Here is an 18,829-nt window from a genome sequence, read left to right as displayed (position 1 = left end):
TACTTACTACTTAAGTTACATGAAGACTGTATCCCATTGTACTTTGAGTATCATAACTTGTTTCAACATGTCATTGGTTTATATTTGAGACTGTTTTCAAGCAGTTAGCTTTTCTGGGGCAGTGTCAGCTTTTTGAAGGATTTGCTAGATTCTAACGTTGGCTTGCATGTTGATGGAAACAAATACAGGCAATAAGATGACACAGACTCTGCAAAACTGTAGCCAACAGATTGATATGGAAGCTTTATTTTAAAATATCTAGTTTTTGACTAAGGCCATGGATAAAGCGGAGGAGGCCTAACCTGTTGGCTGTGGGTGGTAGTTTGATTATTGGTGATCTATTTGATCAATTCATTGCATTTCACAACAATTTTACAGCAAAAATGAGTGGATGAGTTTAGCCATGAAAGTGATGGAACTGATCTGGATCCACAGATATTTGTGAACCCTACATCAGTACTGTCCGTATCACAATGCCACATCTACTTATATGGAAATTTGCATCGGAAGTAGCTCCGCGTTCTGATATCAGGGGGATTTTGCTTCATTTCCTCACCTAGGGGCGAATTAACCAAATATGCAGAAATGTAAAGTCTAAAACTGTAAATAAATAAATTTAAAAAAAAAGAAACTTCTACTTGAAAAATAAAGATAAAAATATCAAAACAAAACTTAATAAAGGACTAAGGGGGAAAAATTCAGTTGGTTTGCGCCTCCTGTTAGCACCTTAAGAGGGCGCTAATGGGACACAAAGCAACTAGCGCCTGTGCGCCGTGATGTTTGCGCCGCTCACGAAATTAACTAGACATTTTGCGGCGGCGCTAAACACTACTGCCATGATCTCCTGCGCCGGCAGATCGTGACGTCAGTCGAGTGTGCAACGCCCCGGACCGGATATTGAGTGGCGCCCCCTGCCTTACCGCCTGTCACTAGCAATGACAGGTTGAGGGGAGCATTTTGCAGTCAGGAAGGGACTAGGGGAGTGCTATTTAAAGGCGACCGCTTCCTGCCTATTTTTGTTGGTGACTTTTTTTGCACCATGCATTCTGAGAGAGAGAGAGAGAGAGAGAGAGAGAGAGAGAAAGAAAGAAAGAGAGAGAGAGAGACTGACTTCTGGAGAGATTCAATGCTGTGTGAAGAAGTTTTGGGTACTGAGCAGCATTTGCAGGTTCATTTTGATTTGCCCTTCCTTGTATTGATTTAGAAGAGACTGTGGGGGCTGCACTCTGAGCTCTTTCCCTGGGCCTCTCCATTGTTCTTTCTAGAAGATTTGATGTACAGGTCTCTCCAGGCCGAGATTCAAGGCTGCAGTAAGCAGGATGTGGATGGAGAGCAAAATCAACCCTCCCCTTTAAGAACTGGTTGGCGCCATAGTGTCCGTGTTCCACTGCTGACTGACATCGCATGAGCTTTGCCAACGCTCTGAGGTAGCGCCTCACTCCTTGGCCTTTGCGCCTTAAGACAGGTGTGTAGCGCCTGATTTAGCGCTCCAATCACCTCCAGGGGCGATAAAAGCCAAGTTTGCAGTCGGAGGCGATAATTAGCGCCAGGCACTAATCTTTGCGCCCGGCCAATAATTGCGCCCCAAATGGGGCGATACTGAATTTCTCCCCCTAAGCCTTTCAAGAGGATGTTTTATCATTGGTACTCCTTTTCTGCCAATTTTTGATGATTTTTCTTTTGAACAGGTTTATTTAAACAGTGAATGCTGACAATACCATAGAAACCTCAGAGGAGTTTGATGTGTCTTGAAGCTGAAGTGACATTATATAAAGTAATTTACCCGCAGCGTTTCAGTGATTTTTGTCCTTTTGACCGTGTGTGTTAATTGAGCCTTTTTTGCACCATCAGGTTTAGCAACTGTTCCAAGTCAGCTCCTTGATGAGGCCATCAAGTCTTCATTTAAATAAAAACAAATCTAAAATAAATCACTGGTAATAGACAGAAAAAATAATTAAAGTTACTTAATTTTAGGAAGGGGTGCTGATGTCGTATTATCCTTCAGTTCCCACAATCTTGCCATAATTTTCCAATCTTCCCTAGATGTGGGGGAGGTGCCTGAGGATTGGAAAGTGGCAAATGTGACACCATTGTTCAAGAAAGGGTGCAAGGACAATCCTAGTAACTACAAGCCAGTCAGTTTAACATCAGTGGTGGGTAAAGTTTTAGAAACAATAATCAAGGAAAAAAATTAACGGGCACTTGGAGAGGTTTAAGCTAATTAAGGAGAGTCAACACGGATTTGTAAAAGGCAGATCGTTGACTAATCTAATTGAATTTTTTGATGAAGTAACAGGGAGGATTGATGAAGGGAATGCAATAGATGTTGTCTACATGGATTTTAGGAAGGCGTTTGACAAAGTACCACATAGAAGGCTGGTTAACAAAATTGAGGCTCATGGAATAGGTGGATCAGTGGCAGCTTGAATAAGGAATTGGCTTAAGGACAGAAAACAGCAAGTTGTGGTAAATGGCTGTTTTTCAGACTGAAGAATGGTAGACAGTGGTGTTCCCCAAGGGTCAGTGCTGGGGCCACCACTTTTTTTGTGACCTGGATATTGGAATACAGAGTAGAATTTCTAAACTTGCCAATGACACCAAACTTGGGGGTGTGGCAAACAGTGATGATGATATCAATCGACTGCAACAGGACATAGAAAGGCTAGCAGAAGGGGCAGATGGAATTTAATACAGAGAAGTGTGAGGTGATGCGTTTTGGCAGAAGGAACAGGGAGAGGCACAGTTTTAAAGAATATGCAGGGACAGAGGGACCTGGGAATTAATGTGCATAGGTCCCTGAAGGTGGCAGAACATATTGAGAGAGTGGTTAGCAAAGCATATGGGATCTTGGACTTCATAAATAGAGTTATTGATTACAAAAGTAGAGAAGTTATGCTGATCCTTTATAAAGTGGCGGAAAAGTGGCAAATGGAATTTAACCCTGAAAAGTGCGAGGTGATGCATTTTGGGCGGACAAATAAGGCAAGGGAATACACAATGAGTGGTAGGACCCTAGGAAGTACAGAGGGTCAGAGGGACCTTGGTGTACATGTACATAGATCCCTGAAGGCAGCGGAACAGGTAGATAAGGTGGTTAAAAAGGCATATGGGATACTTATATTCTATGCCTCGGCTAATGAAGGCAAGAGCAGGGAGGTTATGATGGAGCTGTACAAAACGCTGGTGAGGCCACAGCTGGAGTACTGTGTGCAGTTCTGGTCGCCTCACTATAGGAAGGATGTGATTGCCTTGGAGAGGGTGCAGAGAAGATTCACCAGGATGTTACCTGGGATGGAGCGCCTCAGCTATGAAGAAAGACTAAACAGGCTGGGGTTGTTTTCCTTGGAGCAAAGAAGGCTGAGGGGGGACCTGATTGAGGTGTACAAAATGATGAGGGGCATAGATAGGGTAGACAAAGAGGAACTTTTCCCCTTAGTAGGGGGGTCAATAACAAGGGGGCATAGATTCAGGGTAAGGGGCAGGAGATTTAGAGGGGATTTGAGGAGGAACTTTTTCACCCAGAGGGTGGTTGGAATGTGGAACTCAATGCCTAAAAGGGTGGTAGAGGCAGGAACCCTCACAACATTCAAGAAGCATTTGGATGAGCACTTGAAATGCCATTGCATACAAGGCTATGGACCAAATGCTGGAAAATGGGATTAGACTGGACAGGGATGGATGGGCGGCGCAGACACGATGGGCCGAAGGGCCTCTTTCTGTGCTGTAAAACTCTGACTCTAAAGTGCTGGTTAGGCCACAACTGGAGTATTGCATCCAGTTCTGGTCACCACAGTTTAGGAAGGATGTGAAGGCCCTTGAGAGGGTGCAGAGCAGATTTACCAGAATGTTCCAGGGATGGGGGGATCTTAGCTACAAGGATAGGTTGGAGAAGCTGGATTTGTTTTCATTAGAGCAAAGGAGGTTATGGGGTGATTTGATAGAGGTGTACAAGATTATGATGGGTTTGGATAGGCTAGATGGGGAAAGGCTGTTCCCACTAGTTGATGGTACAAGGACTAGGGGACACAGATTTAAGGTTCTGGGCAAGAGATACAGGGGAGAACGCAAGGAAAACTTTTTTTTTTTTTTTTTTTTTTAAAAAACAGCGGGTGGTGAGGACCTGGAGCTCGCTGCTGACGGAAGCGGTGGAAGCGGAGACACTCAATGTTTTCAAGGGGAGACTGGATAGGCACTTGAGGGAAATGAACTTGCAGGGCTACGGGGATAGAGCGGGGGAATGGGACTGACTGGATTGCTCTACAGAGAGCCGGCATAGACTCGATGGGCCGAATGGCCTCCTTCTGTGCCATTATGATTTTATGACTATGACTCTATGACTTCCTTTCTGATTTTTTTGGACTGAGACAATGGGTGGGCAACCTAGTCCTAGGCTTCTGCTAATGTGTTTGGAAGCTGGCCTCTCGAAGCAGTCCCATTTTCTATGGGGTACCAATCGTCCTATATCAAGCATCTCCCTGAAGCGAGATAGTGGAGATCGGCACCTCAGCGGAATGAAATCTGAGTTGCATTGTTTCATGGCACAACATGCTGGTGCTCCTCAAGTGAGACGAGAAGTTCAGTGAATTTTTGCCTCATAGATAAAAGGTAAGTGGAATGAACTCCCATCAGAAGTAGTTGACATGATTATCAGCATTTGGAATGTTACTGGTGTAATTATGCAACTAGGTTTGTCAACAAGCTGACATGGGAATTAAATCACACTTTGCAATATTAATAATGAACATGCTAACACATTTGGATGAAATTTCTCTGTCCGTTATTTTAAGAAGATCATTCCCACATTTGTTTAAGCAGTAGACAAAGAAATTTTATCCTAATGCAGTAACATGTATAACCATAGAATCATAGAGGTTTATAGCACAGAAAGAGGCCATTTGGCCTATTGTATTCGCACCAGTTCTTTGCTAGAGCAATGCAAGACTAATCCTACTGCCGCACTCTTTTCCTATAATCCTCTGCTTCAAATATTTATCAATTTTTCCCTAAACAGAAGCAATTCTCTCTGCCTCAACTGTTCCTTGTGGTAAACCTTTCCATGGGCCCGCTGCCTATAGAACTTTCTCCCATCAAGATCAGTCCCACAAGGATCAGTGCTGGAACCACTGTTGTTCACAATTTATATTAACGATTCAGATTTTGGAATCAAAAAGCACAATTTCTAAATTTGCAGATGATACCAAATTTTGGTGGGGGATGGGGGGGGGGGGGGAAAAGAGTCAGTACTGAGGAGGACTGCAACAAATTACAAGAAAACATTAATAAACTTGCAGAATGGGTAAATAATTGGCAAATTAATTTCAATACAGATAAGTGTGAGGTATTACGTTTTGGCAAAAAAAATGTCACATATTACTTGGAAAATATGAATCTAAATGGGGTAGAGGAACAAAGGGATCTCTGAGGACAAATACACAAATCACAAAGTATCGATGCAGGATAATAAGGCCAAAGAAAAGCAAACCAAGCACTCGGGTTTATTTCTAGAGGGATAGAATTGAAGTTATGCTAAACCTGTATCGAACCTTGGTTAGACCACACTTGCGTACAATTCTGGTCGCCATATTATGAAAAGGATATAGAGGCACTGGAGAGGGTGCAAAAAAGATTTAGAAGGATGATACCAGAAATGCGAGGTTATACCCATCAGGAAAGGTGAACAGGCTGGGTCTCTTTTCTCTTGAAAAGAGAAGGCTGAGGGGTGACCTAATAGAGGTCTTTAAAATTATGAAAGGTTTTGATAGAGTAGACAGAGTGTGTTTCCACTTGTGGGGAAGGGCAAAACTAGAGGCCATCAATATAAGATAGTCACCAAGAAACCAAATAGGGAATTCAGAAGGAACTTCTTTACCCAAAGAGTGGTGAGAATGTGGAAGTCGCTACCACAGGGAGTGGTTGAAGCAAATAGTATAGATGCACTTAAGGGGAGGCTAGATAAGCACGAGAGAGAAAGGAATAGAGGGTTATGCTGATAAGAGTTAAATGAGGAAAGGCGGGAGGAGGCTCGAGTAGAGCATAAATGCCGGCATAGACTGGTTGGGCCAAATAGGATATACGGCACAGAAATAGGCTATGTAATCCATCCTCTCTCCTCACTCTTACGCCTCAAGCTTCTCGTCAGACACCTTATTAAACATCTTCTAAAATCCATATTCACTACATTTACTGCATTCTCTTTAATTTCCAGTTAGTCACTTCTTCAAAAATCTATTACACTCGTCAAACACCACTTGCCTTTACCAAGTCCATGCTGCCTGTCCTCGATTAACCCTTGCATTTCTAATTGGTTATTAATTTTATCTCCACTTCTCATATTACACAGTACACTTTCAGCCCAATGATTTGCATCACAAAGATGTTCTGATGTCACTAAACCCAGCTGCACTGCATGTGTGGTACATCATGATTAAAATGACACGAGGTCTATCATGCCATTTTCTTCCTGAAATAATAATTCCCTTTAACATTATGTTAATAAAGTCCTTTGAAAAGGAGAGATAAATATCCGATTTCCAAATAGGCAATCAGGATAACCACCAACATAGGAGACCTAATATTCCATGCAGCACTGCGGCTCCAGGCTGCCAGCACCATGGAAGTGTCATAAAATACCATAGACAGGTGAATAATATAGACTGTAATATATTAGATTAATATCACACAATTGCACCGGATTGTCTTCCAGGGGAAATTTCATGCAGTTTTGCCTTTGTGCTTTTCCCTGTGGTTATTCGTTTCCCTCAAGAGATTAAATAAGTTGTGTTGAGTCCTTGACAGTGTGAATTGCACATGATGCATTGCAAATCGTGGGCTTAATGGGCTAAATGACCTTTTTCTCATTCCACACTTGCTAATGTTTCTATTTTCCTCATGTTTAGCTTCCACTAATGGTGGCATAATTCTAGGTGCCCCATCTACTGTCACAGAATTATTCTGTTTTCATACCAATGTTGATTTTTTTTTAATGTAAGATCACCAAACATTCAACACAGACCTGCCAGAGGTGACAGCACTCATTCAGGATATAAATGTTCTGCTTGCAAACTCACTTCCACTGTAGAAAGGACCTCAGACTGCAGGATTTCTCTTCATTTGTTATCCTTAGCAGCGAGCATCGAGAGGTCTGCAGAGGTGAACAACAATGTCCCATGCCAATGTACTATCTCAATGTTGTAATCTATATCTGCTGCATTAATGTGACTCCTGCCTAAGAATAGCATCCTGGTCTATCGCAATTCACTGTGATCTCCTGACATTTTACACCAATCTATTTCACTATTCCTTTGATTAATGTTGTCTGATCTTTTCTTTCCCAGTCTTGACTTTTCCATTAATCTTTGTCATTTATCTTCTTCCAATTTGCAAAAATTTACAGTTCAATGCCATTGTTGTACTGATGCACCACATTTATTTTTATCAATATTCCCCATGTTGCATTTCAAAAACAAACTTCTCGTCTGTTAAAAAAGTTTCTATGTCTTATATAACTAAGGCAACTATTTCATGGTAATTATGACAGAAGCACAGTTTTTGCCATCATCACTATTGGTTTAACAGATAAGAGTCTATAAGCCACTGCAAGAAGCCAGAAATAAGGTGCTGTTGTCGCTTGAGATGTTGGCTTTGAAACCAGCTTTTCTATTTCTGTCAGAGTTAACCCTTTAATATAAATGGATAATCAGACAATTATAGGTTTTATTTATGATTTACTAGCCAGAAATAGTTCATTCTTAAGACCAGCAAGCAATTTTTTTTTAAAAGCTCAAATTCACATTAATAATAAAAATTACAATACAAGTGTTAATAATGATATCCAAGTATGTACATTACCCTGTACTGACATTGGTGGCAGTTTAACAAATGAATCCAGTTTTTCCCAGGAATACATTGGGATAGGGATACCTTCTTCTGAACTACAAGTCAGTGTGACATCATTTCCAGTCTCAACAACTCCTTGAAGTCTACACACTGGGATACTGGGTGGCACTGCAAGAAGAGATTGCAAAACATCAGGCTTGAAAAAAAATGATTAGAGCACCACTAAAACACATCTCCCATTGAAACCAATGACAGCACAGATGCAAACAGGACCATATACTGCCTGGGGAAATGCTTTTTTTAACTACCTCTTCAACTCCCATAATTTCAATGAGAGAAAAACCACAAAGCTCCTGCATGACCACTCACTCAGCAAACATAATCATCAAGTTACACGATTTCACATATAATTGTTCATAATGTTAAAAATAAAGTTCCAGAAACGTGCTCCCACTACATTTGGCTCTGACGTTACCCTGAGTTCTATAATACTGCATAATACTACAGTATTCTGTGTCTGCAGGGAGAGTGGCACAGTGATCAGTTCATACAAACCAGGACCTTCACCAATTCACAGATAGTACCTGACTGAGCACATGGCCTATCACTTAGGCCTCTGACTTGTACTTTTATACAACTTGTAGGACCATTCTTGGTGTGGTATTGAGTGTTAAATTCTCAAATTAGGAAGATCTCTAATGCTCAAGAACCCAATCTTGGATTCGAGAATTTAAAGTATTATGCTGCAATAATACTCTCCCTCTCAATGAGGTGATTGAGTAGGGATCTCGTACTGGTGTCTAAGATAATAACTGCTACAGAAAAGATAAATCCAGGATATTACTTCAAATAAAACCATGACAGTAATACAAGGGATCAATGGCAGGAAGTTCTTCTTCATACGAAGAGTGATTAACACATAGGATGGAATTCTAGTTAGGTCAATGCAGGTACAAAAAATCTTGGGCATCATTTCAGCTGCATCACAGTGTCAGCTGTGGCTTAATGAGTAGCACTCTTGCCTGAGTCAGAAGGCTGTGGGTTCAAGTCCCACTCCAGAGACATTGACACATAATCTATGCTGACATGTCAGTGTAGTGCTGAGGGAGTGCTGCACTGTCAGAGGTGCTGTTTTTCGGATGGGATATTAAACCGAGGCCCAGTCTGCTCAGGTGGACGCAAAAGATCCCATGGTGCTATTTCGAAGAGCAGGATAATTATCCCCGGTGTCCTGGCCAATATTTATCCCTCAATCATCATCACTAAAACAGATTATCTGGGTCATTGCCACATTGCTGTTTGTGGGAGCTTGCTGTGCGCAAATTGGCTGCCGCGTTTTCTACATTACAACAGTGACAACATTTCAAGTACTTCATTGGCTATAAAGAGTTTTGAGACGTGAAAGGTGCTATATAAATGAAAGTCTCTTTCTTTCTTCTTGTGTTTAAGAAATAGAATCATACAACACAGGAGGTGGCCATTTGGCCCATCATGCCTGTGCCAGCTCTTAGAAAGAACTATCCAATTAGTCCCACTCCCCTGCTCTTTCCCCATAGCCCTTCAAATTTTTCCTTTCCTTTATACGATTCCCTTTTGAAAAAGTTATTATTGAATCTGCGTCCACCACCCTTTGAGTGCATTCCAGATCCCCTCCAAGTCACACACCTTCCGGTCTTGGAAATATATCACCATCGCTGTGTCAAAATCCTGGAACTCCCTCCCTAACAGCACGGACTGCAGCGGATCAAGGCGGCGGCTCACCACCACCTTCTTGAGGGCAATTAGGGATGGGCAATAAATGCTGGCCTTGCCAGCGACGCCCACATCTCGTGAATGAATAATTTTTAAAAAATCATAACATGTTGCTGTGTAAAAAAAATGTCCTCAAGTCGCCTCTACCAATTAACTTAAATCTGTGCCCTCTGGTTATTAACCCTTCTGCCACTGGAAACAGTTTCTCCTTATACAATATCACAACCCTTCAAGATTTGGAACACCTCTTTCAAATCTTCCCTCAACCTTCTCAGCTCTAAAGGAGAACAATTGCAGTTTCTCTAGTCTCTCCATGTAATTGAACATAAGAAGCAGGAGCAGGCCATACGGCCCCTCGGACCTGCTCCGCCATTCAATAGGATCATGGCTGGTACTATTCTAGAAAAATCTCCTCTGCACCCTCTCTAAGGCCTTGACATCCTTCCTAAAGTGTGGTGCCCAGAATTGGCCACAATACTCCAGCTGGGACCAATCCAGTGTCTTAAAGGTTTAGCATAACTTCCTTGCTTTTGTACTCTATGCCTCTATTTATAAAGCCAAGTATCACATATGCCTTTTTAACAGCCTTCTCAACTTATCCTGCCACCTTCAAAGACTTGTGTACGTACAGCCCAGGTCTCTCTGTTCCTGCACCCCCATTAAAACCATACCATTTAATTTATACTGCCTCTCCTCATTCTTCCTACCAAAATTAATCATTTCACACTTCTGCATTAAATTTCATCTGCCTATTTCACCAGTTTGTCTATGTCCTCCTGAAGTTCTTCAAATGCATCCAGGAGAGCTTTTTCAGCCAGCATACAGAAAGTCCTACAAGAGAGGGGGCGGTACTGGACCTAATTCGAGGGAATGTAGCCAGGCAAGTGGTAGAAGTGTCAGTAGGAGAGCATTTTGGTGACAGTGACCATAATTCAGTGAGATTTAAGGTAGTCATGGAAAAGGACAAAGATGGGCAGGAAATAAAGGTTTTAAATTGGGGGAAGGCCGATTTGAATATGATAAGGCAGGATCTAGCCAAAGTGGACTGGGATCAGATACTTGTAGGAAAATCCACATCAGAGCAGTGGGAGTCTTTCAGAAAGGAGAGTACAATGCCAACATGTTCCTGTAAAGGTCAAGGGTGGGACCAACAAGCCTAGGAAACCTTGGATGTCAAGGGATATACAAGAATGGATTAGGAAAAAAAAAAAAAAGAGTCTTTTGGCAGATACAAAGGACTAAAAACGGTATAGGAGTATAGAAAGTGCAGCGGGGTACTTAAAAAAAGAAATTAGGAGTGCAAAGAGGGGGCATGAAAAAACACTGGTGGGCAAAATAAAGGAAAATCCCAAGGTGTTTTATAAGTATATTAAGGGCAAGAGGATAACCAGGGAAAGAGTAGGGCCCATTAGGGACCAAAGTGGCAATCTTTGTGTAGAGCCGGAAGATGTAGGTGAGGTTTTAAATGAATATTTTACATCTGTGTTCACTGTGGAGAAGGACAATGTAGGCATAGAAATCAGGCAGGGGGATTATGATATACTTGAACAAATTAGTATCGAGAGGGAGGAGGTACTAGCGGTTTTAGTGGGCTGAAATGTGGATAAATCCCCAGGCCCAGACGAGATGTATCCGAGGCTGCTGTGAGGCAAGGGAGGAGATTGCAGGGACTCTTGACACAAATTTTCAGAACCTCTCTGGCCACAGGGGTGGTGCCAGAGGACTGCTAATGTAGTACCATTATTCAAGAAGGGTAGCAGGGATAAACCAGGGAATTACAGGCCAGTGAGCCTAACATCAGTGGTTTAGGGAAATTATTGGAAAAAATTGAGGGGGACAGAATTAGTCTCCACTTGGAGAGACAATGATTAATCAAGGATAGTCAGCATGGCTTTGTCAGGCGGAGATCATGTCTAACCAATTTGATTGCATTTTTCGAGGGGGTGACTCGGTGTGTGGATGAGGGTAGTGCAGTTGATGTAGTCTACATGGACTTCAGTAAGGCTTTTGACAAAGTCACACATGGGAGACTGGTCAAGAAGGTAAGAGTCCATGGGCAATTTGGCACATCAGATCGAAAATCCGGAAGCCTGTCATTTTAATTCACTGCCCCATTCCCACTCAGACCTCACCATACTCTGGCTCTTGCATTGTTCCACGGAAACCCAGCGTAAGCTCGAGGAACAGCACCTCATCTTCCAATTAGGCACTTTACAGCCTTCCGGACTCAATATCGAGTTCAACAATTTCAGATCGTAACCTCAGCCCCATTACATTTTTATATATATTTTTTATCCACACCTTTGTTTTGTGCCCTTCCCCTTTTTTGTTCTCTCCCACATGGCAACTGTCTCTCATTCTGCCAACGCATTTCACACCTAATCTAGAGCCGTCTTTTGTCTCTTTACTAGTCCTATCACCATCTCGTCTCGTCTTGAATACCTCTTAATGTCTCTTCACTTCTCTTTTGTTCTTTCATCCCCATTTCCCAGCCCCCAAACTGGCCTTTTAATCGGTTTCATTTCCTGTGTTTTTTCTCAGCCCTGACGAAGGGTTTCGACCTGAAACATTGACTCTATTTCTCTCTCCACGGATGTTGCCTGGCCTGCTGAGTTTTTCCAGCATTTTCTGCTGTTATTTTGGATTTCCAGCATCCGCAGTATTTTGCTATCGTAGATAGAAAATAAACTTTTCCCCTTAGTAAAGGGGTCAATAGCCAGGGGGCATAGTTTCAAGATAAGGGGCAGGAGGTTTAGAGGGGATTTGAGGGAAAAAAAATTCACCCAGAGGGTGGTTGAAATCTGGAACTCACTGCCTGAAAGGGTGGTAGAGGCAGGAACCCTCACAACATTCAAGCAGCATTTAGTTGAGCGCTTGAAACGCCATAGCATACAAGGCTACGGACCGAGTGCTGGAAAATGGGATTAGAATAGACAGGGCTTCATGGCCGGCGCGGACATGATGGGCCCCTTTCTGTGCTGTATAACACACTTCCATATTTAAGGAGGATTGGAAGATTGTGGCCAGAGCCTCCGTAATTTCCACCCTTACTTCCCGCAGCAAAATAGCTAGGGGTTGTGATGGAGGACTGATTTCCTCTGAATGGATGAGCCACATTCAGTCAAAAAGCTGTCCTTATCCATATCTATCTTGTGATCCTATGATATGAGGTATTGTAGAGTAAATATGCTCGTGAGATTTAGTGGCAGGCCGTCAATACTTTACCAACCTATACTTTCTATATTGCATTGACAAGCTGTCCAATTTGGACACCACAAATCTGTTCCTTAGTTTTTAATTGGACTTTCAGCTGTCTATTGACACATTCAGAGATCCAACACTGAATCCATGTGGACGTGCTTCACTGCACCAACAGCAGCTCTGACAACTTTACACCACAAATGGCATTAGTGAGACAGCGTGCTTCTGGCAATAGATTAGACAATTCCTAAGTAAATAGTAACAGCTACATTCGTACAACAAAATGATTGCATAACATGTTGTCTGCAGTATCAGCTACATATCCTGATGTTTCAATTCTAAATGGTGCATAGAAGTGCAAGTACTTGTGGAACGCTGACTATACTAATATTGAATGCACGTGTGCGCTGGTCATTGAAATTATACTCTACTCTGTAGAAGGTAGCCTGGCTGTGGTGCTTCCCCTACTTAATGCTCTACTGATCACCAATTCCTTATTTTAATACACTGCTGCTTCTTCGGCTGTGCGTGTAAATTCGTTACCCAATGCAGGTTGGATGAAAAAGTAAAACAGATTCCATTATTTGCATATTGTGTTACAGGGAGAGATTTCCTCTGCCCGCTCTTTGTAGCGAAATTGTGCACGAGTTCTTTACACTCACATTCACGATTTCACCACAAAGAATATTCAGAGATTATCGCCCATAATTATTAAAGGCAATATCAATGTCATGAAACTGCCTGCAATAACCGTAAGAAATTAAAAACAGGTTTTTGATTAAATTAAACATTCAACTGTAGCACACAGACGATAATCATGGCAAGCCATTGGATAAAGATTCTACACAACCCTCGTTACATTGACATTATTATTGAGTTCTTCATTTGCAGGATAGGCTCTATATCCAGCAGTGAAATATCAAGTATCCTTCATGCATTCACCAGATAAATACAGTGCTGCTGCAGCAATGAGATTTATATCAGCTCCTGAAACACTGACATTTTACAATTTCATGTTTATTATGGTACTTCATGCTTATTATGGTATTTCATGCTTATTATGGTATTTCATGCTTATATCAATATGCTCCAATATTTGGCTATTCAAATAAACAACACTAAAGAAATGCTTTCACAACCCTAAAGAGACACTTGGGAGACCTGTGGGAGGGAATGGAGACTACTGATTGCGACCAAATAATCCTCAACACAAATGAAAGCTGTGCAAGCCATCAAAGTGACAACAAGAAACACCAAATATTGACCAAATTTTATTTTGTTTTACCCTTCTATTTTTTTTTTAAACTTCTGGAGTTCTGGGATAATCCAAATCCTATATTTCATATGAGAAATGGATAACCTAATCTTAAGCTTCTACTTACGTTGTTCTTGAGGTAACCACAGGATGTATGCAGAGTTCCCTCACCCCAGCCCCTGGACTCAGTTTAGAGGCGTCCATACAGTAAACCCAGAGTAAAGGCCCCAACTTCCTTCCAATTCCTGTTCATATGCCCCAACATATTACCCCAAATTTTAGAATTAATAAATTTCACCATATTAAAAAACAATAGTGGCCTGAAATAATTTTTTCCCCCCAAAATGGACGTTATTTTCAAAATGGACATGTTTAAAGTGGAAAGCGATAAATACATTCATTAGCGAAACACAGGCCAATCAGAATTCATGATTTTATGGATAGAAAGAATGAAAAATAGATTACAACTGAAACAAATAATTCCATAAATGTAACTGAAGTAAAATTTCACAGGATTAAAAGGGCCTTTGATAGAGATGCTACGAAGTCAGAATGACAGGGGAGTTCACTGAATCTCCAGTGTTTTGCAGCACAGAATGGGAGCCCGTGCTTGGGCAAGTTATCAAATTTTGCAGTACCACTATGATTTGACAGCTAGCGGAGGCCAGAGTTCAGCATGAGAAGGGAGGGAAAGATCAAAGAGAGTCACAGAAGCTTGTGCCGAGCTCCTTTTGGCAGTTAGTAATAGAAAAGCAAATTGGCAGTTTTATGGGAGCTTCCCCACCCTCTGCATCAAGGATGGTGTCTTTCACAAAGATGTCACAATAGGGAAAGAGAAAAAGTATAAATTAATTTAGAAAAATTTACAAACAGAATCTGTGACACGGTTCTTAAATCAACAATATCACCTGATTAATATCTTCAATTCAGCAAGCCTCGCTCATCAGGATTTCTTCATCATACTGGAGTTTAGTGTCGTGACAGCAACAGAATTGTAAGTGGTTTATCTTTATTTTTAATGCTGATGATGTCTTTATTTCACTGACAAGTGCAGCTGCTTTATCCACCATCAATCTATTTACTTGAAAAAAAATAATTTTCTCTCCTTACTTTTTCGTCAAACACGTAATAGAGTCTCTGAGCTTATTTCTTTAAATCCTGAGGCGAAGGGCAATTTATCTACTACCAAGCAACATTTTGTGAAAATATTTCGACAGACCCAGCTGGAGCTTTACCACAAACATCGAGAAAGAGAGAAATACATTGTCATTTCTTTTATATCCATCATCGTCTGCTGTCTGCCAAAGGGGTTTGGAAGCTATAAAGCAAGGGCTCCTTTGAAGAAAAACTGTGTCCAATTACACAAGTGCTACACTGAAGTTTAAGGGTAAAAAACAACATATTTTTCAACTGCCCTCTCCCCATGAATACTCTGATACTCTGCAGCTCTATTCACAAAAATGGGTTTCATGACATTTATGGATGTGCAGCAGTGACCCACTTGGTGGAACTGGAACCAGATTGCAGAATTTTAAGCACTGAAACGGAGGATAGGGACATTAGGAACAGGAGCAGGCCATTCGGTCCCTCAGGCCTGCTCTGCCTTTCAATGAGATCATGGCTGATCTGCACCTCAACTCCATTTTCCCGCCTTTACTCCATATCCCTCGATAGCCTTACCTAACACAAATCTCTCAGACTTGAAAGCTCCAAATGTCCTGGTAACCACAGCCTTTTGGGGGAGAGGGTTCCAAATTTCTATCACCCTTCGTGTGAAAAAGTGCTTCCTGATTTCACTGCTGAATGACCTAGCTGTAATTTTAAGATTATGTCCCCTTGTTCTAGATTCCCCCATGGCTCAATTGTTGCGCTGGAAAGGATCCTGTACACTCTACTTGATTTCATTCTGATTCCTAGAATTTCATATTGAATTATCCTCTGCTTGGAGTATAACATGAATAATCGCAGTGCCAGAATATTATACATCACAAAGAAGTCAAAAACGTGCTGAGGAAAATATGTCACAAGAGCACCCTCTAGTGCATTGCTTCATTCCTGCACAACCTTAAAAAGGTAAAAAAAAATAAAAATCTAATATACCTGCATTATCTATAGAATACAATGTTTCCCCCATGGTTATACTGTACCATGAAAATGTGATATTCTGGCATTACTGTTTTATGCTGTAAAAAATAAAATCACAGGTTGTGCTATTTTAATGGAAAACTAAAAGCAAGCACAAAGGCCATGCAGCAGAATGCAGTTCTCTGTATAACCCAAGCAGTCACCGTGCTAAATGTGTAAACTAGGTTAAAAAAGAGTGACTTAGCAGAAATTCATAGCCAATAGTCTTTAATTAATTGGTGCTGAAAAAATTATTTAATCTTTTCATTTCACTTTGATGAAAAATGTGTGCAACAAGGACAGATGCATCAGTGCTGGGGAAGTGAGCAATATTTCACTTTGTGGGGGGGGTATGGAGGCGAGATTTTCAATCGTCGGCCGTGGCTGTAATGCCTGGTGCCATCTCAAAGGGCTCTCTGGATCTGATAGCTACCGTTAGATTAGCTATGCCACTGATCAGTGGGACAGATCTAGGGCCCAGTGGAATGGCGATGGCTGGCGTTGACCTGACCGTTATGGCCATCTCCCTAGACTGAAGCGCATACCAGACCTTTGGCCTGCCTCCTCGGAGCAGCACGCCAATGGAACATAGGAGGTAGCACTGAACTGCCCAGGAACAAGCTCCAGAGATGCAGCCAGCAATGGCTCCCTGCCAGGAACAAGCTGCCATGACAGGAGGGCCTCCTCAGTGCTGTGGGCCTTTTGCAGAGCATGGGTAGCCAACATAGTAAAACATCCCAAGATGCTTCATAGGAGTGCAATCTGACAAAAACTGTGGGGCGACGGAAGTGGGGGGGGGATGCACCAGAGGAGAAACGCAGAGATCTCGGAGGGTTGTCGGGCTGGAGGAGGTTCCAGAGATAGGGATGGGTGAAATCATGAAGGGATTTGAACATGAGGATGAAAATTTTAAAAATCGAGGCATTGATGAACTGGTAGCCAATGTAGGTCAGCGAGCACAGGGGTGATGGGTGAACGGGACTTGGTGCGAGTTAGGACATGGGCAGCCGAGTTTTGGATGAGTTTAAGTTTATGGAGGGTGGAAGACGGGTGTTTGGCCAGGGGAGCTTTGGAATAGTCGAGTGTGAAGATAACAAAAGCATGGATGGGAGTTTCAGAGGCAGGGGTGGAGACGTGCAATATTACCAAGATGGAAGTAGGCGGTCTTTGTGATGGCGAGGATATGGAGGCAGAAGCTCAGCTCAGGGTCAAAAGGGAAGACGAGGTTGTGAACAGTTTGGTTCAGCCTGCGACAATGGTCAGGGGTGGGATGGTATTGGTGGCTAGAGATTGGATTTCGTGGCAGGTGCCAAAGACAATAGTTTTAATCTTCTCAGTTTTAATTGGAGGAAATTTTGGCTCATCCAGGACAGGATTTTGGACAGGCAGTCTCACAACACAGAGGAAGAGATCGAGGTGGCGGTGAGGTAGATGTTGTCAGCATACATGTGGAACCTGACATCATGCACTGGTTTTGTATCATACCAAATACCTTTGAATACTTCCCACTGTTTTTCTGTAGGTTTGATCAGTTCATCCCTGTTTACTGCGGTCAATATTTCTCATCCCTTCAAGTTTGCTTTACTTATATTTACAACTTTGGTTTGTGACTCTCCCTTCCAAATCCAATATCAAATTCAATCATATTATGGTCACAATTCCCAAGATGTTCCCAGATTGCTAACTAATTCTGGTTCATTACTCATCACTAAATCCAGTATGACCAATTGCTTTGTCAGTTCTAATACATATTGTTCTAGAAAACTGTCCCGAATGCATTCTAGAAATTCATTGGCTTTATTATTTGAGCTGTTATACTTCACCCAGTCTAAATGAAAATTAAAATCTATTATAACCTTGTTTTTGTTCCATGTTTCCGTGATCTCCGTATTTATACATCCCATCACTACATCACTACTATCAGGAGGTCTGTAGACAACTCCTACCAGAGTCTTGCATCCTTTGTTGTCCCTTAATTCTAACTATAGTGTTTCCACTCTCTCAGTAGCCATACTACATTCCTTCATTCTACTGCTGTAATTGTTTATTTTATTGATAGTGCTACTCCTCCTCCTTTCCCAATTTCCTGTACTTTCTAAAGATCCTAGAGCCTGGAATATTTAGCTCCCAATCATGCCCAGCTTGTACCAGGCCTCTGTAATAGCTACTATATCACACCCTTAAAGCTGATAAGCCTGGTTTGCCTACAGCCTTCTGCTGCTCCTCTTCCTTCATCGTGTATATCATATAAAGTGGGATTCCTTCAGGGACTTATTCCCTAATTCCATTTTCTCCTAGGTAATGGAGAATGTAAGTGAAGGCTTCCTGACTAAAATGATGCAAGAGGTTTGCAAAAACCTGCAGGTCCTGTAGTTAGTTCCAAGAAATTGACAAGAGCCTACAATACCATTTCATCTTCAGCAGCTTTCCTTTAGCCGAAGATGTGCCTCTCAATGAGCAGGCCCAGACAACTGTGCTGGTTCTATAATTAGGAGGAGGCATGGAAAGGTGGAAGTCATGGGAATTAGGATGGTTAGTGTCATCACGTCCTAATTCCTTGGTTTACATATCTCTGCCACAAAGAGTGGGCGCTTCTTCAACCCGTCCTGAAACCTGCTGGAATTTCTGACATAGCAGTTTAGGGGCAGAAACATGGCAGAT

General features: G+C 41.9%; 1 protein-coding gene across 4 annotated transcripts in view; it reads right to left on the bottom strand.

Moving 5' to 3' along the window:
* The window catches only part of igsf11 (immunoglobulin superfamily member 11), a 287,696-nt gene that overhangs the window by 36,481 nt on the left and 232,386 nt on the right, over positions 1-18,829 (bottom strand). For 3 of the 4 annotated variants that reach the window (XM_086006577.1, XM_086006576.1, XM_086006578.1), the window contains one exon: positions 7,849-8,004. The exons of the other annotated variant lie outside the window; for it this stretch is intronic. In XM_086006577.1, the coding sequence (XP_085862703.1) occupies positions 7,849-8,004 (156 nt within the window). The remainder of the gene's footprint in view (positions 1-7,848; positions 8,005-18,829) is intronic. 4 annotated transcript variants of the gene reach the window in all.

Source organism: Somniosus microcephalus, chromosome 14 (genome assembly GCF_052327205.1).
Source record: "Somniosus microcephalus isolate GS21.2 chromosome 14, FLI_Smic_1.0, whole genome shotgun sequence".
Lineage (NCBI taxonomy): Eukaryota > Metazoa > Chordata > Chondrichthyes > Squaliformes > Somniosidae > Somniosus > Somniosus microcephalus.
This window is presented reverse-complemented; position numbering and strand designations above follow the sequence as displayed.